Source organism: Ranitomeya imitator, chromosome 5, assembly GCF_032444005.1.
Source record: "Ranitomeya imitator isolate aRanImi1 chromosome 5, aRanImi1.pri, whole genome shotgun sequence".
NCBI classification, from domain to species: domain Eukaryota; kingdom Metazoa; phylum Chordata; class Amphibia; order Anura; family Dendrobatidae; genus Ranitomeya; species Ranitomeya imitator.
Window position 1 is genome coordinate 297,802,930 of NC_091286.1, and position 23,714 is coordinate 297,826,643.

Below are 23,714 nucleotides of genomic sequence, written 5' to 3' on the forward strand. Positions count from 1 at the left end.
AAGTGTTGGAGGCAAATTGACAGCTGCCAGATGTGAACAAAGGGGACTTAAAGAGTGAGAGCAATGGCGCCAAAGAGTATATACCATACATTTGCTAAGGTGGGGCCCCGACATGGGATACTCACCACACACGGGGATATGAACACATACACAAAATGCGCCACACACTACCACGTGCTTGAACACATATACCACCCTCAGCACACATTTCACCACACATACACTAACCTCGCCACATAAAAGTCGAAACACAAAAGTCGCCGCTCAAAACTCGCCACGCGCAAAACTCGCCACATGCAAAACTAGGCTCACGCAAAACTCGCCACACGTGCAAAACTCACGTCATGGAAAAGTCGCCACACGCAAAACTTGCACACACTGAAAAATTGCCACATGCACAAAAGTTGCAACACATGCAAAAGTTGCCTCACACAAAACTTGCACATACTCAAAACGCACCACACATAAAACTCGCCACGTGCAAAACTCACCATGCGCAAAACTTGCTGCACACAACTTGCTACACTAACCTGTCACATGCAACTCGACACAAAAAGTTGCTACACGCATGTCGCCACACGCAACTAAACACACAACTTTACACATGAGACTCGCCCCAAAACACACAAAAGTCTGGTATTATCCTTCAAAAATAAAAATCTGATTAATAAGCAGAAACTACAAGAGCAACAAATGTACCATATAGGAAATACGGCAGCTGTCAGTCACATGACCTGTCTATTATGTTTATGTGTGAGCTAATATATACTGCCAGGGGGGAGGGCTTCCTGTTGGCTGGGGATTTATCAGGCTGCCAATTTAGCTTACAAATACGGAGGTAAAAATACTGACCAAATAACGTGTAAATGAGGTCTAATACAGGAGCAGATGACACACAGGTATATACTATATACGGGAGGAGATGACATACAGGTATATACTATATATATGAAAAGATGACATACAGGTATATACTATATACAGGAGGAGATGACACGTATATACTATATACAGGAGATGAAACAGGTATATACTATATACAGGAGATGACATACAGGTATATACTATATAAAAGAGGAGATGACACATAGGTATATACAGGAGATGACATACAGCAGGTATATACTATATACAGGGGAGATGACATACAGGTATATACTATATACAGGAGATAACATACAGGTATATACTATATATAGGAGGAGATGACATACAGGTATATACTATATACAGAAGAGATGACATACAGGAATATACTATATACAGGAGGAGATGACACATAGGTATATACAATATACAGGAGGAGATGACATACAGCAGGTATATACTATTTACAGGGGAGATGACATATCATACAGGTATATACTATATACAGGGGAGATGACATACAGCAGGTATATACTATTTACAGGGGAGATGACATACAGGTGTATACCATATATAAGGGAGATGACAAACATGTATATACTGAGGTGAAAATGAAAAGGTGTGAGTGCAAAATGAGTGGAGTGAGGGAAAGTAGTGGAGTGATCGGAAAATGACAGATGTGAGGTCAAAATGACAAGTTTTAGGGGGGAATGAGAGGAGCGAGGGGGAAAATGAGAGGTGTGAGGGAGAAAATGAGAGAACTGAGGTGCTAAATGAGAGAAGTGAGGTGCTAAATGAGAGGAGTGATGGGAAAATAAGAGAAGTGAGGTGCTATAACTAACCACAGATATTTACTATGCCCAGGCAACGCCGGGCTCTTCAGCTAGTCCACTTCGGAAGCAACACTGTTTGACAATCAATTTCACATGCTGTTGTGCAAATGGAATAGACAACAGATGGAAATTATTGTCAATTATCAAGACACACTCAATAAAGGAGTGGTTCTGCTAAATTTTGCATTTCCGTGCGGGTGCCGCACACCTCAAATCGCCGCATGCAGATACATCCGCATACAACTCATGTCCATGCGTACCCAATGTCAAAGATAGGTACGCAGGGAAACACTGGATGCAGCCGGCAGTAGACGGAGCATCACGGAGGAAGCAGGGCGGAGCGTCACGGAGGAAGCAAGGAGGAAGAACTTCGCAGTACATTCGCAGAGCACAGGAACGCAAGTCTGAAACCAGCCTTAGAGAAAACAGCAGTACTCTGTCAAAAGAAAGCTCCTGTGTATGGAAATACTGGATGGCTGCTGTCTGAATGAAAAGCTGAATCATGTCAACAGTCATCTAATGTAAATGGTGGCCTTTATGCTTTAAAATTTCCATCATCAAACGTGCCCCAATCTGGAGATATCCACTCTAATCCAGTAAGGTCCACTTTCAGCTTGTGCTCAACAAAAAGATAATATTTCCTGTGTGGCACATCATCAGTGCTGTGTATAAAGGAGGATGTCAGACTGTTTTTTTTCAATAACAAAGCCATCCCCCTTCTCAGTCTCTGTATCAGCTGTGACATAGCAAGGGATGGCTTAGTTATTGAATGGAGTGCGTCAGCCAGCCCTTTTCTCACACAAAACACTGATTACCGTATGTGCCAACACAGGAAACTTTATCTTTTGTTGCGCACAAGCTGAAAGTGGACCTACAGAGGAGACGGTATATTTGGATTGTGGTGTCTGTAGCAAGTGAGGAATATTAGTAAGATGTATACCTTCCTATGTTGAGCACAAGGACCTGGATGTTACAAGTAATGTTAAGTGCGAAAATGATCAAGTAAGCGATTATGTGTGTGATACCACATCATTTGGATCCTAAAACCAGTTGTGACTTCACACCTCACCCATTTATAAACATTCATTAAAGCATTATTGACATTTAAGGAGCGGTTTATAGAAACAGGACTCAAAGAAGCTGTAATTACTGATCATCACAAACACACACACATACAATATACTGTATAAAGAAGCACATAAAATAAGGGGAGCTGCTGTCTGGGATGGATTTACTGCTGGAGAACATATAATAACGTACAGGTTACAAATTTTGGTATATCATATTTATAGGAAAGTCGAAACAATATGATTTTAGAAACTATTAATAAAATCTAGGAATCTTTAAAGACAAACTTATCCATACAAAATGGCAATTTGTCAAACTGTACCTAACACCGTTAAATAGTTGCAAACTTTAAAATGTTTACCTTTACCACATGTCTTAAAGAACCAATTACGACTGGTGATCGAGAATTTTCATCCTGCGATTCTTCTCCCCATGGGTTGGTGACTTCTATGTCGCCTTCTTCCAGTGCTATGGTCCGCCCCTCATAATTGGGGAGTTCATAAAGTATCCAGCTAAAAAGAAATAATAGTTTTAAATACCGTAGACTAAATCATAGAATATTCCATTGGCCAAAATTCACACAAATACCATTTAGTAAAGTATAGGAAAGCTGTCAACACAAAAGCCTCATTTTAATTGTAAAATTGCTGCAAGGCAATGATGCCCAAGGAGGCTGTATAACAAATCCTATTGTATTGTCCTTCCACTCCTGAACATGGCCACAAGGAGCTACACTTTCAAACCCAAATAAAAATGGAAAAGTCTGTTTACCCAAAACCTGCATATTATATTTTCCTTGAACCTCTAATACTAGTCTTTCGCTTGAGCAAAGGTTGGTAGCATATCTTGTCTAGTATGCATAAGGTAACCATTGTAACATTTTGTAGTCCATTCAAGTTAATACTGGCAAACGTTATGTACTATTATTCAGATTACAGGCATCTGATGATGCGCAACCACACGAGAAAACAGTTCCAATAGCATAAAAAAACTTTCCAAAAGGCACAAATATGGCAGAACTCGCCAGTCGGTATAAACTTTCTATTCCATTTAGTTTAAGAACAGCGTGGAGGATAAGGATACATATTAAAGGGAATCTATCAGCAGATTTTTTGCTATATACTATTAAGACAGCAGGAGATAGAGGATGGAACACAGAACTGAGGGATGTGTCACTTGTCAAAATGAGTGCTGTTGTATAATAACTATGAAGCATTTATCACTAAGAGATTAACATTGCAAGACTACACTAGTTCGTGATTAGCGTGGTGAGGGCAGATTAGCTTTCTCAGCTCTGCTTCAATCTAAAAGTTCTGATTGTGTGAGAAAGGCTGCACCCAGTAATCTAAGTGATACATAGTTGGATTTAGCTTCTCTTGGTCTACACCAGGCTGCTCTCGGATGAGGTAGCAAAAACCAGCTTTCAGATTGCCTTTAACAATAGCCTAGCCAGCACAAAATGGCGTTCATAGGCATCTATAGAATCTATGCTGTGCTTCATCCTGTGTTTAAACTACATGAAATCAAGAATTTATATTTTAGCAACTGGGGAGTGCAGCCATATTTCTGCCTTTTTGGAGAGTGTTTATACTATTGAAACTTAAGGTGCACATATATATGAGATGAAGATCAGCCAAATCCACCAATTTGAGAGGAACCATCAAATCATGTAAGTGTTTAATGACACTACCCTTACAACAAATGTCACGGGAAAGAATGCCTGGGTAATGCTGGATTTCAACATCCCTGATCCATTATAATCACAGTGGTGTGCGTTTGTGGGGGTAGAAATGGTTTGCAACATCTTAAGTTTTATAGCCACTTTGTTAGTAAGATTGATCAAAACCTCATTACTTGGTAGTTCTAGTCATGATTTCATCTGGCTATAGTAAATAAGAAGGTTTAATTTCTTACCATCCTCTAACGGTTTTAATAAATACAGTAGGAGAAAGCTCCCAGGAAGTACAATCAATGACATCAGAAAAGATTTCAAACACAGCACCTCCATATTCAGGCTCTGTCAGAATGACCACCTGCAAGAGGTTAAACAGAAAGGCTTATTTGTGTAATTTAAAGTAGACTCCCAGAGATAGCATACACAGTATTCACATTACCTTTCCTGGTCTAGGGTTAACCTTCTCAGAACCTTTCAAGAGCAATGCCTAAGATACAAAATACATTTAAAAATAATTAAAAAAATATATATATGCACACACAAACACATCCAAAAGTTGCTTAGTAAATTACTCTGGACGAAGCATTTCAGTGCGAAACGCGCGGCGGGTGTGGTGGGTCCCCGGGTCCTCCTGTCTGGTAATTATACTTATAATTTACATCTATGCGGTGTGTTACACTGTTTAGCTGACTTTACCTTCCCTATGGGTGTTTTGTGGATATCCATGTTCATATCTATATGTTATGATTTATGCTACCAGTTATTTCTGATATTTTACATGTTCCACATGCATTTTTGTTGCACCCTATTCATATTTACGGTACTTAATATTGAGCTAGACTCATATTATTTTTATGTCACTGCTATATACATCTTTATACAGAGGTTGTTCATGTGTGGGTCCCACTGTTGCTGCTGCACTTGTTGTCACTGCCACAAATCTTTTTATGTATTGTTTTTATGTATGTTTTCAATAAAGTTTATTTATCTTTATTATCTTTGGCCTAGCGTGAGGGTGTTCTTGTTGGTATTTTGTTTTGGTTGTACCTTCATGGCCCTGTAAGGGATACTATTCGGTGTTTTCTGTGTTTTTTAGTAAATTACTAGTTTGAATTGTATACAGGTTTCATGTGGTTACATCTCCCTACCTGCAGAGGTCATTGCCTCCACTGCGGCTTGCTAATCATACTGTATATTTGGACAGATACACCTTTCTCCACAGAAATGTGTATAAAACATGACACTTTCATGCACTCAACGGAAAAGTAGTTGGCACTGCAGTTTGTTTGTGCTTATACTTTATGCCAAGGAGTTGGGAACAAGTTAGCTGGAAGACTAGAACCGAACAATGTTGCTTTTGAACTTTATGGAAACTTCTGAGTGTATATTTAGTTTAGTTTTTCTTTTTAAGGCCATAGCTGCAAGATACATAAGCTTATAGGCAGACAAATGCAAAATTATATAAAACTTTTTACTTAATATATTGGCCAGATCAAAATGGGCTAATGGGCTATTGAAGCAACAGCAATAATATTCCACAAAAAAGAGGATATACTGTAGTTTACTTGTTTTATATGGAATAAGCAACAATGTTAAACATAATGGAGTGAACAGTAAAACTCTAGTAGATTAATCACTCCAACTAGGTTTAAGAAAAAAATTATACTAGTGGATTCAGAAACGTACCTTAGGCAGTTTCACCTCTGTGTTGTGTGGTGATGCCTACATTCTCTACAAGTCCAAACAGAAAAGCTCTCATATTTAACAATACAGTATGAAAAGTGTAAGGTGGGTTGTAAAGTTAATGGAAAAAAACATATTCTGGGGTCCTGTGTTCAAATCCCGCAAGGACAACATCTGCAAGGAGTTTGTATGTCATCTGTGGAAGTTTTTTTTTTCATATAGTTTAAAATTTTGAAAATATCAAACTCCACTATAGTTAAAGGGGTATTCCCATCTCCAAGATCCTATCCCAATATGTAGTAAGTAATAATATTTAGCAAATACCTCAAATTAAAAATGTAGTATAGTTTTTCTGATTCACTATGTCGCTTTCCTCATGGGCAGGCATTGCAGGACCTTAGGTATCCAAGGTTACGACCACTGATATAGTGACAGCTAGTTGCTAGTGGTCGTAACCATGGATACGTAAGGTCCTGCAATGCCTGCCCCTGAGCAAAGAGACATAGCAAATCAGAAAAACTGTACTACACCTCTAACTAGAGGTATTTGCTAAAATTATTATTACACCTACTACATAATGGGATAGGATCTAGGAGATGGGAATAACCCCTTAAATTCCCCAGCTTCAGCACTGCATCTCCGGTGCTGCTCCCAGAGATTGTTTACATGCTGTAGAGGTGAGGTCAAGACTACATCACACATGATCACTACATCGCACTCATGCCATCAACATTGTCAGAGCAGCTGAGCATGACTAGGAGCATTGTCAGAAGCACAAAGTGGCCAAGACATCTCTCTGCGGTAGCCTATAAAGAATCACAGGGAGTAGTGGCAGAGATGCAACAAAAATTATCCCAGACAACCATTTTACGAGGAGCTGATTATATATGTGGGGTTGGAAATTTGACCTAATGCAACCTTTCTAGAAATCCTTCTTTTCTCCCCAAATCACTTTCTGGATTCAATGAACGGGTAGGCTATGCTCACTCCTGTGTTGGAGCCTACATAATAAGCCTCTGTCATAGAGCCCTATTTTGGACAGGAATAAAAGCACTGCATGCAATGGGATCTATCAGCAACACTGGTGTCTGGGTTCTGCTTTTAATGGAAACCAGAATGTAGATGTGAACAGAGCTTTAATGTCATGTCAGAGCTTCTGCTTTTCCTGTATAGTAATTCTAATAAAAACTTAATGTCACTTTCATTTCAGAAAGTTATTTGATCCAGATTTGTTAGATGAAAATATCTGTAGTAACTGAAGCCTTTTATACATGGGTGTGTCTATACATAGTGCAATAAATGCAATGCACACTTTGTCACTTGAGTAAAAGGGCAAAGAGGACTTCCTCATGTGACATAAAAGAAGGAGTTAATGAACTGCAATAAAGAAAAAAAACTGGCGTGTCAACTATTATGTGTTAGACTTTCTGCTATGCAGTGGTGAAGTACAGTCCCTTAGATATTTTTAAAAGTGGTCTGTGCAGTTTGCCTAAGTTTCTGTAAATTTCATATATGAATATTCTATTGTAGTTATAATCTACCTGTAGCATGTGTGTACCTGTAACAAAGTTAATGCTGTTCATCAATTAGCCCCACCTAACCATCAACCAAATATCTGAATACTAAACGCTTGCAAGGACTAAAAGTTAGGACAAAGTAGGATACTAAGTAAAACAAACTACAAATGGTCCACAGGATTAAATTAACGTATGATTCATTTCAACTTCGCAATTCTGTCTGTGAACATATGTAAACAGATGTTTTAACTAATATTAAAAACGAACAATGCAGTTTCTCTTACTCTCAGGTGACACTATTGCACTGATTGTTCTGGAACCCCAAATGGCTTGTCTTTCTCCAAAGACATTTTATTTCACTGTAATAAGTACAGAAAACTGCCTATATTGCCAATTATGCATAACAAAGGTGCGCTAGGCAGAAAAGCATGAACATGGCAGCTGCTACAGCAATGCAATTCTCAAACAGCACTCACCTCTGAGCGATCTGGAATGCTTTGCTCTTGGCCCTTAAAATAAAATATCTCTGAGGAATCAGGTTTGTCAAGCGCCGAAATGCTGTCAAAAAGGGGTGCTGTTCTGTTCCCTTCAGATGTGGAATGATTTACATAAAGGTGGCCATTAGAATCAGGTAGTTTAAGTGATAAGTCACCATTTGCTTGGATATTGCTTTCCTGGTTGCTGTCCATGCTGTGCACGGGTATGGATACTGACTGCTCTGCACAGTCACTCTGCAAGAATCCTGAAGACAGATGTGTGAAAGCACCTTTGCTTTCTTTAACCGAAGTGTGAGCTGTCGTTACAGAGTCTGTAGTTTTAAGATCATAGGTTTTGCCTGAGGGAGTAAACTCCTTCCGGGGTGTGTCAAAGGAGGTAGTTATTGTGCTGACAGTTGTTACAGAAGGAGAGAACACGTTCTCTTCAGACCTTGCTGCAAAGGGTGACTTGAAGCTTGAATAAATTGATTCTATTCGAGATCTCTTCACCGCTAAATCAGTAACATCTGCATTTTCCTTGTCACATGTTTCCTGTGGTATGGCAAGTGGTTCTCTTTTTGATTTTAGAGATTTCAAAAGCATGCTTTGTTCAGCAGATGCCCGTTTTGGCTTTAATTTCTCTGCAGTTTCTTTGCTTTGCATCTTAAATAATGCCATTGGTGCAAGTTCCTTTGCTCTATCCTTCTTTCCTAAGCCAAAGGAAAATGCCTCGTTATCCAAGATCTTTTCCAAGTAATCCTCACGGATAGGTGGCAAGCCATAAAATGGACCTGGCGATTTCGGAGCTCTGGGTTTTTTTCTTTTCTGAGGCAAAGTAATGGGGCTTTCTAGCCTTCTGATGGTTTCAGCAAATTTTTCCATGTCAGAAGATGAATCCAAAGCATATTCTTCATTTTCCACACAGTCATTAAAACTGGTTTCAGGGCTAGATTGCATTTTTGTGAAACTTTCTTGAGTCATTCCATGTTGAAGGCTTCCATTTGAATAGGTAATGTTACGGGAGTCAAAAAGATATCCATTCTCAGGTAGCGTAGGGTCTGGAATGTCAGAATCAACCACATTCCCATTGGGGGTTCTTTTGTTATCGACTTCAGTAGAAGTCATAGGTTTTTTTATATCATCTGCATTTAACACATTAATTTGCTGAGCTTTAATGTTTGTAGGCTTTTCAGACATTTCCTCTACAGTCGCAACATTATTTTGTAACTCTAATTCATTCTCTCTACCTGAACGAATGAGTGTGCTATTAAAATCCACTTGCTGCTCTTTAATTTCATATATAGAGAGATCATCTATTGCAGTTTCTGCACAGGAAACAATACCCTTTGTAACATCTGTCAAGATTTTAGTGTTAGGTTTTGAGAAAATATTCACACCATGGGAAAAGGTTGGCTCGCTTTCTTTGTCTGAACCAGTTGGATGCTTATTCTGTGGCGAGACGTTATTGTGAACAGAGAACTCACCAGCATCTAGCTGTGAGTTTACTGAGGACTGATGTATACCATCTTCAATTTGTGGAGAAGGATTCTCTGTATATGAACCTTCTAACTTGGCTCCATGGCTTGGCAGAAGATCATTTTGCTGATTAGACATAGTTTGTTCCTGTCCTGCCGGAATAACCACATTTAAAAGATATGGCTCAGCAGTTGCTCCGCTTTCCCTTTCATGGTGAGCAAGGTCTGAATTTTCATGTAATGAAAATGTTTCCTGAACTGCTTCTCGATTGGATTGCTCCTTAATTGTATTTGGTAATTGTTTAGAGGTATCATGTGTGATTTCCATTTTTAGTTCATTGAGGTCTACCTCATGGTTTGCCTCTGAAGCTATATTTTCCTTTGGAACATCTTTGTCATCATTATTTAGAACTTCTTTGGGTTGAATTATCTCTGGGGCTATTTCTTTAAGTGACTTCTTTGTGTCTTTACCCTCAGATGTTGGTGTCTGAGCTTCTCTTTTAAATTCAGTCATTTCATTTCTATTTGGTAAATCTACCTCTTGGCTTCCTTCAGAATCTATATTTTCCCTTTGGACATCTTTGTTTGAATTGGAATTTAAGTTTTCTTTGGGATGAATTTTCTTTGTGCCCATTCTTGATGTAGGTGATTTGCCTGTGTCTTTATTGTTTGCGGTCGCTGCTTGAGCTTCAGTTTCAACTCGAGTTATTTCTTTACTTATTAAATCTACCTCAGGGTTTTCCTCTGAAGCTGTATTTTCCTTTTGAACACCTTTTGAGTTGCCGTTTAATACTTCTTTGGGATAATTTTTTTCTTCATCTATTCTTGTTTTTGGTAACTTTGCCGTTTCGTTTTTCACAGAGGTTGACGTTTTAGCTTCCCTTTCAGATTCAGTTGTTTCTTTATGTTTTAGTAAATCTCCTTCATGACTTACTTTTAAATATGCATTTAACTTTTCAAAATCTTCTTTGGCATCTCCAATTAAAAATGTTTTGCTCTGGATTTTCGCTGTTTCCATTCTTGTTTCAGGTGACTTGTCAGTGCCTTTTCTCTTAGAGGTTAGTGTTTGATCTTCCCTTTCAACTTCAGTCATTTCTTTACTGTCACTTAACTGTAAATGATCGGTACTGGATGATACTGTTGAATGTAAAGATGAACATACAGCATCTGAATGCACTGTTTTCGACTCTTTAGTTAGATCCTCATTGTCATCTTGTTTTGAAATGGCAGCATCAGATGGTTCTTTTATAGAGTTATGTCTGTTACCCATATCTGGAGGATCTTTGGGCAAAACAACACCACCTTCAGAATCAGCTGAAACTGCAACTAAATTATCAGACGTATTCTCATATGACTGTGTTAAAGTGTTCTTGGTATATTCATCAACCTTTGAGCCATTGCTCTGTGTCCTTATAGTCTCACATAAAGCATCAACATTACTGTTTTTTTGAGTAGGAGGTTTCTTGTATTTTTCATTCTTCTCTGAAGGCAAAATATTTTCTTTTAAAATCTTATCTGGTAATGCTAATTCAAAACCATTTCTGCCGTGTTCCATCTGTATCTGGCTTGGTGAAGTTACAACAGTGCCTTCTTTCTTTTTGTCGGTTTTTATTTCATGATGACCATTTTCAGCTTTTTTTCCAATACTATTACTAGAAATGTTGGCTTGTTTACCCAGTGAGCTAATGTCTTTTGACCCAGTTCCCTTTACCTGTTTCCCAAAGTTAAGTTTCGTTCTTTCAACATATTTCTTTTGGGAAATGTTTTTTGTTGCAAAGAAATCAATTTGCTTGTGACTTGTTCTTTTACTCTCAAATAAGGAAACTTTGCTTGCAATGTTTCCTTTAGGGATTATTGCTTCAATGGTACCTTCTTCCACATTATCAACAATCTTAGACTTAATTGGCAGTTCCACATTCTTTGGTTTTGGAGGGCTAAAAATAAGAATGAAATGGTATTAATTCATAGTTTCTAAACTTTAAGCAGCCTTGTTAAACAAATCTCAGACATTTTTAAACATGAACATAACAGATATACAAAAAAAATTGATGGAAAAAAAGACAATGTTACCAATTGTAAAATCTTGCAAATACTATATAAGGACAAATCATTCAGGCAAGAGTTTTATTTAACATACCACTCCAAAATTAAAATTGAACTGTTTTGTAAGAGCATAAAAATAGCCAAAATAAGAAGCAACAAAGTAATTAAAATCTGCAGCTCAATAGTAAAATCATAAAACAGTAAAAGATCTTGTAGGACTGAAAAGTGTTAGTAAATTGGAATACAACTGTTGCCAAGTAGATAAGTATTAGGCTTCTTTTACACATACCGTTATTGCGGGCCTTTTTTGCGTGTCGTATCGCTGCAATTTTCACGGTCTACCACAATAACAGACCACAAAAAACTTGCGGATCACCGTTTTTCGGGTTCCCAATACTATAACACAAGTATTAGGGAAAAAAATGGCGATCCGCAAAATCGGAAGTCACGGCACAACGCAAAAACAACCTTCCGTTGTTTTTGTGGCCCCACTGATTTACAATGGGGGCCGTGTCCGTAAGCCATGAAAAAGATCGAGCAGACTCGATCATTTTTCACGGCCGTAAATACGGCCCTCATGGCCATACAGCGCTCCGTGGAATTATTGAGGCCCATTTTTACAGCCCCATAGAAATCTATTGGGGCTGCAAAAACGAGCCACAAAATCACGGCAAGTGTAAAAGAAGCTGTTAGGGCTAGCGGAACACACCAAATTATAAGAGAGATGATATTAGGTGCGTTCGCAGCCCGGGGTCCACCGTGCAGAGATGGAACCTGCTGCTGAGTAATGACTGACTAAATGGCGGTACAATGTGGATACACACACGGGTTAACTTCACACTGTGTGAAGGAGGCAAACCCTGTTGCGTCACAGGGCCATCGTACCGCACCAAGAGCGCAAGCAAGGAGTCTCAGGACTCTATCCCAAGACACAGGATTAGAGTACGTTCAGACCACTTGTGCTCGACACCACAACTGGGGTGTCAGAGTAACTGAAAATATAACTTAAATGCACAAGAGTGCGTGCTGTGCTGCTTTGGCGGACGCCACTAACCACACAGACTTGGGATAGAAAAGCACTCTAATAGCGCACGGCGCCGCACTGGCGGTCACAGCAATGAGACCCTGTTTCGTGTGTTTATTGCTGATAGCTCAGCCGGGCGCTAGATAGCAGACATCCACCTTACGCGAGCAGTCATACACAAGGGAGGGGATGATTAAAAAACGACTTGCACTCAGGGCCGGCGTTAGCACCCGGCACACCCGGGCAAGTGCCGGGGCCCTGAGCAGGCAGGGGGCCCACTCGCCGTCGGAGACACTGGCACTATAGTTTCAGCCAGCGCGAGTGGCCCCCCGCCTGCTCTGGGCCCCGGCACTTGCGATACTTACCTCTCCCGGTTCCAGCGCTGCGGCGTCTTCCATCCTCTGACTGTGACGTTCAGGTCAGAGGGCGCGATGACATCACCAGTGCGTGCCCTCTGCAAAGAGCAGGAAGACGCCGACGCTGAGGAGTCCAGAGCAGAGCAGCGTCAAGCAACGAGAGGTGAGCATTTCATTTTTTTTTTTTTTTTTTTAATATTTGGAGCAATATATGGGGACCATCAGAAGGGGCCCATATAAAGTCATGGCCAAAAGTATTGACACCCCTGCAATTCTGTCAGATAATACTCAGTTTCTTCCTGAAAATGATTGCAATCACAAATTATTTGGTATTATTATCTTCATTTAATTTGTCTTAAATGAAAAAACACAAAAGAGAATGAAGCAAAAAAGCAAAACATTGATCATTTCATACAAAACTCCAAAAATGGGCCAGACAAAAGTATTGGCACCCTCAGCCTAATACTTGGTTGCACAACCTTTAGCCAAAATAACTGCGATCAATGAGTTTCTTACAAAGCTCTGCTGGAATTTTAGACCATTCTTCTTTGGCAAACTGCTCCAGGTCCCTGATATTTGAAGGGTGCCTTCTCCAAACTGCCATTTTTGGATCTCTCCACAGGTGTTTTATGGGATTGAGGTCTGAACTAATTGCTGGCCACCTTAGAAGTCTCCAGTGCTTTCTCTCAAACCATTTTCTAGTGATTTTTGAAGTGTGTTTTGGGTCATTGTCCTGCTGGAAGACCCATGACCTCTGAGGGAGACACAGCTTTCTCACACAGGGCACTACATTATGCTGCAAAATTTGTTGGTAGTCTTCAGACTTCATAATGCCATGCACACGGTCAAGCAGTCCAGTGCCAGAGGCAGCAAAGCAACCCCAAAACATTAGGGAACCTCCGCCATGTTTGACTGTAGGGACCGTGTTCTTTTCTTTGAATGCCTCTTATTTTCTCCTGTAAACTCTATGTTGATGCCTTTGCCCAAAAAGCTCTACTTTTGTCTCATCTGACCAGAGAACATTCTTCCAAAACGTTTTAGACTTTTTCAGGTAAGTTTTGGCAAACTCCAGCCTGGCTTTTTTATGTTTCGGGGTAAGAAGTGGGGTCTTCCTGGGTCTCCTACCATACAGTCCCTTTTCATTCAGATGCCGACCGATAGTACGGGTTGACACTGTTGTATCCTAGGACTGCAGGGCAGCTTGAACTTGTTTGGATGTTAGTCGAGGTTCTTTATCCAACATCCGCACAATCTTGCGTTGAAATCTCTTGTCAATTTTTCTTTTCCATCCACATCTAGGGAGGTTAGCCACAGTGTCATGGGCTTTAAACTTCTTGATGACACTGCGCACGGTAGACACAGGAACATTCAGGTCTTTGGAGACGGACTTGTAGCCTTGAGATTGCTCATGCTTCCTCACAATTTGGTTTCTCAAGTCCTCAGACAGTTCTTTGGTCTTCTTTCTTTTCTCCATGCTCAATGTGGTACACACAAGGACACAGGATAGAGGTTGAGTCAACTTTAATCCATGTCAACTGGCTGCAAGTGTGATTTAGTTATTGCCAACACCTGTTAGGTGCCACAGGTAAGTTACAGGTGCTGTTAATTACACAAATTAGGGAAGCATCACATGATTTTTCGAACGGTGCCAATACTTTTGTCCACCGCCTTCTTTTTATGTTTGGTGTGGAATTATATCCAAGTTGGCTTTAGGACAATTCTTTTTGTGTTTTTTCATTTAAGACAAATTAAATAAAGATAATAATACCAAAGAATTTGTGATTGCAATCATTTTCAGGAAGAAACTGAGTATTATCTGACAGAATTGCAGGGGTGTCAATACTTTTGGCCATGACTGTATGGAGCATCATATGGGGCTAATTCTATATGGAGTATCTTATGGGGCCAATAATATAGGGAGCATCTTATGAAGCCAATTCTATAGGGAGCATTATATGGGGCCAATTTAATATGGAGCATCTTATGTGGCCTATTCAATATGGAGCAGTATATGGGGCCAATTACATATGGAGCAGCATATGGGGCCAATAATATATGAAGCATCTTATGGGGCTAATTATATATAGAGCATTGTATATGGCCAATTATATATGGAGCATTATATGGGGCCCATTATACATGGAGCATCTTATGGGGCCAATTATTTTTGGAGCATTATATGGGACCCATTCTGTAAGGAGTATTACATGGGGCCCATTCTGTATGGGGCCCATTCTGTATGGAGCAATATATGGGACTCAGTATACAGTATGGGGCCGATCATATACTGTATGGAGCATTATATGAGGCTCATTATATATAGAGCAATCGATGGGGCCCATCATATACTGTATGGAGAATTATATGTGGCTCACTATACTGTATGGAGCATTATATGGTGTCAATTCCGTATGGAGCAATATATGCGGCTCATCCTGTATGGAGTACTCTGTGGTGCCCATTGTCCATTGTATGGAGCATAATATGAGGCTCATTATTCTGCATGGAGCATAATATTGGGCTTATTATTCTGTTTGGAGCAATATATGGGGCTCATTATTCTGTATAGAGGACAATGTGGTGCCAATTATACTGTATGGAGCACTATACGGGGCCATTATACTGTATGGGGCAATATATGGGGCTCATTATTCTGTATAGAGGACTATACTGTCCGGTTTCTGAGCTAATGTAGAATGTAAAATAGATATCACTTATGTAATGTAAGAAGTAAGCAAAATCTTTGGCATTGTACTATACCTATATTTCTCTGCCGTATCCGTATATTATGAATTGTGGTATGTGTTAAAGGGGCCCACCGGGACTCTTTCGCCCAGGGCCCATGAAAACCTGGAAACGGCCCTGCTTGCACTTAACACACACGTTTTCAAATGTACACTAGCGCATGGCCGAGTGGCCACGTAAACCTTTTAGGGTATGTGCACACGTAGAAAGATCCTCTGCGGATTTTTCCGCAGTGGATTTGATAAATCCGCATTGGAAAACCGCTGCGGTTTTTACTGCGGATTTATTGCGGATTCTACTGCGGATTCCATTGCGGTTTTACATCTGCAGTTTTCTGTTGGGGCAGGTGTAAAACCGCTGCTGATTCCGCACAAAGAATTGACATGCTGCGGAAAATAATCCACTGCGTTTCCGTGTGTTTTTTTCCGCAGCATGTGCACTGCAGATTTCATTTCCCATAGGTTTACATTGTACTGTAAACTCATGGGAAACTGCTGCGGAAACGCTGCGGATCCGCAGCAAAATCCTCATCGTGTGCACATAGCCTAATAGCGGCAGTGGCACAAGACCTTCCAGATGGATCAATAGGAGCCGCAACAGGACCTGAGCATGTGACCCTTGACCTCCAATCGGAGGTCGTCCCATGGGCATGCTAAGTATGGGAAAAGCAGGACTTAGTCCCAGAAAGACCTGCTCGCTGCTGAGCATTGCTGGCTACAAGGACAGAGCTTGGAAGGGCAGTAGTAACCAGTCGTCCAGTATCAGCCTGAGCTAGACGCTGGGACCGACGTCTCCGATAAGCAGACTCCACTGTGACTGAAGAAGAATGGGAGACCGCAGCGGAGATGGTTTGAGATTCCCCCTGTACAGAGGCGGGAACTCGACACCTAACAGAAGCCTTAAGGTACCGTCACACATAACGATATCGTTGCTTTTTGTGACGTAGCAACGATATCGTTAACGAAATCATTATGTGTGACAGCGACCAACGATCAGGCCCCTGCTGGGAGATCGTTGGTCGCTGGGGAAAGTACAGCACTTTATTTTGTCGCTGGATCTCCCACTGACATCGCTGAATCGGCGTGTGTGACGCCGATTCAGCGAGGTCTTCACTGGTAACCAGGGTAAACATCGGGTTACTAAGCGCAGGGCCGCGCTTAGTAACCCGATGTTTACCCTGGTTACCGTTGTAAATGTAAAAAAACAAACACTACATACTTACATTCCCGGTGTCTGGTCAGGTCCCTCGCCTTCAGCTTCCCGCACTGACTGGTGAGCGCCGGCCAGCCGTAAAGCACAGCACAGCGGTGACGTCACCGCTGTACTTTACGGCCGGCGCTCAGTCAGTGCGGGAAGCTGAAGGCGAGGGACGTGACCAAACACAGGGAATGTAAGTATGTAGTGTTTGTTTTTTTACATTTACAACGGTAACCAGGGTAAACATCGGGTTACTAAGCGCGGCCCTACGCTTAGTAACCCGATGTTTACCCTGGTTACCCGGGGACTTCGGGATCGTTGGTCGCTGGAGAGCTGTCTGTGTGACAGCTCTCCAGCGACCAAACAGCGAAGCTTCAGCGATCGACATCGTTGTCGGTATCGCTGCAGCGTCGCTTAGTGTGACGGTACCTTTATTCAAATGGTCTATCAGTCAGCTTTGTTTGCATTTTTAAAGGAAAATCTGAAACCTATAGCCCATTACAACAGGAAATTACGACAATGTTGTGATGTGACTTTTAGTCCTAACCTGTTCCTTAAAAGGGCTTGTCAGAAACATTATAATTAATGTCATATTAAGTGTCTAAAAATTCAAATTTTAAAAACAAATTTGTAATGTCCTTAAATTAAAAATTTCACACTGTTCCCTCTCTACTCTAACTTATGGTCTTTTTTCTTACATCTGATGACATATTACCGGTACTTGAGTCTCCCAGCATGTACTGTGGATTGTCAAAAGGGACATTATCAGGGAACAGCGCTGCAGCTGCTGTCACCACCCCAAAACAGAATGTCATCAGAAATATCCTTTCCAGGGGCTGGGCTAGTCTACCATTCAGCATGCTCCTGTTGTCAATTCCAATACCTTCTCTGTATGTGCTCCCTGCTTGTCGCTCTGTTACTTTCAATGCGCACCACCAGCTATAAAGACAAGTGAAAAGCTATCACAAAATACTTTTAATTAAAAAAATGAGCATGCAAAGCTGTAAGTTTCATAAGAAAACTTAAATAAAAATTTTTTCATGTAGACTTATTCTTTTTGCTAAAGGATCATGCTATGCACACTCTTCTTCAGAATGAAAGAAAAAAAATACACTTAGAGTGGTGCAAAAAAACATTGATTTCCTGAAAAAATAGAAGTGCAAGGCATGAGACAAAAACAATAAAAAATTGGTATTAACTGTACTGCAAAAACTTTTATTCCACTGGTGAAAAAAAAGTACCGTAAGAGTATCACAGTGAGGGTATGTGCGCACGTTCAGGTTTTTTCGCATTTTTTTCTCGCTTTTTAGCGATAAAAACTCATTAAAAACGCATACATTATGCATTCTATCATTTAGAATCCATTCTGCATTTTTTGTGCACATGCTGCGTTTTTTTTCCACAAAAAAACGCATCGCGGTAAAAAAAAGCAGCATGTTCATTAATTCTGCGGATTTTCTGCGTTTTTCCCGCTATTCTATGCATTTGGAAAAAAGGCAAGAAAAAAAGGCATCAAAGACGCATAAAAAATGTGCAAAAAACGCATCAAAATCATGAAAAAAACCGCGAATAAAACGCATGCGGATTTCTGGCAGAAATGTCAGTGTAACAACTCTGCTGGCATCACGGCATGGCCTCACATCTCTCACACAATCTTACCCACTGCTCCAGGCCATGATGTGGTTTCTGTTTCATGCCAGCTCCATGTTCTGTGTCTCTGCTCTGTGCATGCTTCATGGCTATGTGTATAGGGGGCCGGCGCCTGAACTCTCTGGTTCTTATAGGAATCAGGTGCATCTGTCTAATCAGTTCCTGACCAATTACCTAGAGGCCTCCTGTATATAGTGCAGCTCCACCCTGTGCTCTGGGCCTGTGCAACTTACTCCCTCAGTCAGTTCTTAGCTGCTGAGGTGCCAGGTCCTGTCTCGGTTACTCTCTCTTGTCTGCCACCCAGGGGGGCGTTGTACCCTGGTCTGTGTCCTGTGTAGCCACCCAGCGGGGCTTTGTACCCTGGCCTATGTCTGCCACCCAGTGGGGCATCATACCCTGGCTTTTGTCTATGTCTCTGTGTCTTGTCTCGTTCCTGACTCTGTCTTAGTCTAGTCCTATTCCACTGTCTGTTTATATCTGTCTTGGTTTGCCTTTTCTGCTCTGTTCGCCACTGTCTGTGGCTCTGCTTCTCTTTGCTCAGTTCTACCACAACCTGTGCTTCTGTGTCTCTCAGCTTTTCCCTCAGCTCTGCTCTCTGTAACTTTGCTCTGCACTCTGACCTTGCTTTACACTCTGTGGCTTTGCGGTTCTACCTGGCTCCGCCCTTTGCGGTTCTACCTGGCTCCGCCCTTTGCGGTTCTACCTGGCTCCGCCCTTTGCGGTTCTACCTGGCTCCGCCCTTTGCGGTTCTACCTGGCTCCGCCCTTTGCGGTTCTACCTGGCTCCGCCCTTTGCGGTTCTACCTGGCTCCGCCCTTTGCGGTTCTACCTGGCTCCGCCTTCTACTCGTACTCAGCCTCCTGCGTTTCTGTTCTTGGTTCTAGCTCTTGTGCTTTCGCTCTTCATCCGCTCTTGCGGTCTTTCTCTACTTGTTACTTAGTCCTCCTGTCTGAACAGGTTCCTACCTGTTTCACATACCTGCCTGCAGACCGGTCCCTACCGGTTCTTCCTATATTCTAGCCGTACCCGCCTGCCTACCAGAGAGCCAGCCGTGTCCGCCTGCCCGCCAGTGTCTCTGTTGTACCCGTCTGCCTGCCTGTGTTCCAGCCGTGCCCGCCTGTCAGCCAGAGTGCCAGCCATGCCCGCTCCGTTCATTAGTGGGATCAGCAGCCACAGCCAGACATCACCCTGGAGTGGCACCTGGTAGCTTCCTATTGCACAAGTCTGACCTCACCATCAGAGGCTCCAGCGAACACCTAGGAAGCTACTTAGTTACGCCCCTTCCAGGGAAGTTTGGTCTGTGGTCCAGTTGGGCCACACCCCCGTATGCCCCTGCCAACCAGTCTGGGCGCGTGCGTGACAGTCAGGTTTTTGTCAGGAAAATTTCTGCCAGAAATCCTGACGTGTACACATAGCCTGAAAGGAATTGCAGAATGACACTCGTGAAGTAGCATTCCTCTGTCTATAAGTTTTCAAACACAGACAGACTTTATGGTAAGACCCCACAGCCCACCCTTAGTAGCAATGGACATATGACATTGCAGGAAAGTCAATATCATGCTGCTACAGGCAGGGTTTTGGTCAAGTGCATTAGTTAGATCACGTGGTCCTACATTTTGCTCACAAATTAGATATTCCTTAAGATAGACCTATAAATTTAGTAGCATTCTAGGGGGGCACGCGTGCGGGTCAGTCACGCATCTCCAGGCAGCAAAGTACAATGGCAGCTAAAGTATTGTGAAGTGCAGTTATTTCAACGGCCGGGAATTAACATCCATCTCCTCTCTTCACACAGGTACAATATCTGCTTGCTGTCATCTACTGCTTATCATCCTGCAACATTCCCTTTAATGGTACAATATCTGCTTGCTGTCATCTACTGCTTATCCTGCAACTTTCCCTTTAATGGTATATAACCGTGCCTGCTGAATTTTTGCTAAATCCATTTGTTGCATTGTACTCACTGCTGTGTATCCATGCTGGGGCCACAGGAGATGTTATCTGGTGTAAGGTGTTACAGGATGTGGCCAGGCCCAGTGCCTTTGATCATGTAACCTCCCCTGGTGTGTTGGCCAATAGCTAATTTATCCCAAATAAGGTCTCACAATCCCCCTCACCTGCTCCCCTATTTCGTCCTATACATTTAGTAGCATTCTAGGGGGGCACGCATGCAGTTCAGGCATGCGTCTCCCGGCAGCAAAAGTATCACGGCAGCTAAAGTATCGTGAAGTGCAGTTATTTCAATGGCTGGAGTCAGGACCCCACTCTATGTATCTGTCTCTTTTGGGTATGTCTGCTGAGTAAGCACTTCTTATTACTTGGATCTAGCTTTTCTATTAACCCATCTTACTCCATCATGTTTACACATGCCCTTACAGTATTTGCTCCACTAATCCTCACTATCCACAAACCTCAGCACCCTCTAACCAAATAATCATCTCTCATTCCTTCTTACCTACCCACCTGACCTCCTCTGCTGACCTGCTCCTCAACCTCAAATCTGTCCTAATAAAACAAGCCGCCCACTCTCCTTCTCCCACCTGCTCTCCCTTTCTCTGCTTCTACTCACTGCTGGCGACATATCTCCCAACCCTGGACGCCCACAGCTCATGCCTCCCATTACTATCCCCTCCTACCACTTCCTATCTAATATGAACTACCGCAATCTTTCCAACACAAAACCAATGCCCCTGATGCCCACCCCCCACTCCCTCTTTCTGGAGCACTCTGGAATGCCCTCTCCATCTGCAATAAGCTTCATGTGATTCATGACCTTTTTCTCTCTCACAAGCTTGCCTTCCTCGGCCTCACAGAAACATGACTAACACCCTCTGACACCGCCTCCCCTGCTGCGCTGTGTTATGGCGGCCTCCACTTCACCCACACCCCTTGCCACAGCAACAGACATGATGGAGGAGTGGGTCTTCTCATTTCTTCTAACTGCACTTTTAACTCAATCACACCTCTACCCTCCCTTATCCTCCCATCTTTTGAAGTCCACTCTGACAGCATCTACTCTCCCTCCAACCAGCCGTCATATACCGACCTCCGGGCCGGGCTACTGCCTTTATTGACCAATTCTCTACCTGGCTTCTTCATTTTCTTTCCACTGACATTCCCACCATCATCATGAGTGACTTCAACATCGCCACTGATACCCTTCAGTCAACAGCCTCCAAATTTCTGGACCTTCCTTCATCTTTTGGACTTACTCAGTGGTCCTCCGCAGCCACCCACAGACACTAGACCTGGTCTTCACTCGTCTCTGATCTCTATCTAACTTTACCACCTCCCTCTATCCGACCACCATCTGCTCACTTTCTCATCCCTGTCCTCACCGGTCACCGATGTCCAGCAACATGCGCACCTCCGCAGAAACCTCGCACACCTAGACACCAACACACTCTGACGCTATCCTATCAGGGATCGACTGAAACGCGAAACCCAATGCAAGTCAATGGGGAAGCATAGTCGGCAGTGAGTGGGGGCCAAGAAAACACCTAGAGTGCCCATTTTAATGGCAAAAACATCCATTCTTCTTAATGAAGCTTGTCAATCTTAATTTCCCTTACAATAATAGTTAGGCATTGGAAATTGGGGGTCATTTGGCTAAAGTTGTTGGGGGTAGGGCTGGTTCAAGTATTTTGTGGGCCCAGGAAATCTGGACCACGTCACGCCAGTGGAGCAGGGCGAGGTAAGTATTTAAACTTTGCAAGTGCTGTGATCCTGAGCAAGCAGGGGGGCCCCACTGTTTGGCATTGGCACTGGCACAGGGCCCCTCAAAGTACAGCGGTGTGTTTGCACGGTGGGGGCGCCTCCCACCGGCAGCGACACTTTTGCGTACTATGAGGGGCCCTGTGCCAGTGACGTCGCCAACAAGTATTCCTCCCCCACCTGATGAAGGAACCTGCACCTTCCTCTTTGTCCCCTTGTAAGGTGGTATACTATGTGGGAAAGGGAACCTGAATTTCAGCAGGGTCAGATTCTGGCTGTGTAGCGTGCAAGGGGAATGTAGTGGTCTGGGGCAATGTACCAGCAGACTCATCTATCACTGGCTGGGCAATGGGCAGGATGAGGAGGAAACACAGAGATAGGCCCAAAGAATAAAGTGGGCTAAATGCAGTTCAAAACTGGTAACAGGACTAACCAGGGGGCATTGCTTTGTTCAGTGGAGGACAACTGTAATGAGAGGCTGACACAGTGAGTAGGCCCAAATCAGTAAGTAGGCTAAATGCAGTTCAAAATTGGAAACCGAAGTAAACAGGCGGCACTGGTTTGTTCAGTGGAGAACAGCAAGGAGCGGCAGACACCGTTCGTAGGGCCAACAAAACAAGTAGGCCAAATGCATTGTTATATTACAAAATTTAACGAGCGCCTCAAAATTGAAGCTAAGGAAAGGCAACCTGGAGAACACCTTGGAGCGGCAGACAGTTTCTAGAACCCAACCAAACAAGTAGGCCCACTGCAGTTTTTAAATTAAAAAAAACTCTTCAACGAGAGCCTGAAAATTGAAGCTCAGGAAATGCTACCAGGAGAACACCTTGGAGCGGCAGACACAGTTAGTAGGCCCTACCGAAGTAGTAGCCCCAATGCAGTTTTCAAATTCCTATAGGCTGAAAACCAGACAATTGACGCTCAGCTTTTTTCAGAGGAGGACAGCTGTATTGAGTGGCGCAGACACACAGGTAGTAGGCCTTAAACAAAAAATTTGGCTCAATGCAGTTTAAAAAAGGTTACAGGGGTACACAGGCAGCATTGGTGTGGTCAGCGGAGGACAATTTGAATTAGGGACTGCAGACAGACTTAGTAGGCTGTCCCCTGTGGACCATGCATCCACCACATTAACCCAGTGCGTCGTAATGGACACGTAACCTTCCGTGGACATGCCTACTGGTCCATGCGTCTGTTGTCAGGTGCACCTTTCTACTCTTAGATTGCCTGAGTGCATGGACAATGCTGACTTTTACATGCTGGTGGAGGGCTGGGATGGCTTTTCTCGCAAAAGAAGTGTCGACTAGGTAGCTCGTACCGTAGTACAGCGTAGTTCATCTGGGCTTTATAAATATAAAATAAAGAAAAAAAGTAGGATCTATGCACTCTCAACTA

At 42.5% G+C, this 23,714-nt stretch overlaps 1 protein-coding gene across 2 annotated transcripts in view; it reads right to left on the minus strand.

Annotated features, from left to right (window-relative positions):
* CRYBG1 (crystallin beta-gamma domain containing 1) overlaps positions 1–23,714 on the minus strand; it is a 471,483-nt gene that overhangs the window by 38,886 nt on the left and 408,883 nt on the right. For both annotated transcript variants that reach the window (XM_069726284.1, XM_069726285.1), the window contains 4 exons: positions 8,120–11,528; positions 4,883–4,930; positions 4,683–4,801; positions 3,130–3,280 (listed from right to left, as the gene is read on the minus strand). In XM_069726284.1, the coding sequence (XP_069582385.1) occupies positions 3,130–3,280; positions 4,683–4,801; positions 4,883–4,930; positions 8,120–11,528 (3,727 nt within the window). The remainder of the gene's footprint in view (positions 1–3,129; positions 3,281–4,682; positions 4,802–4,882; positions 4,931–8,119; positions 11,529–23,714) is intronic.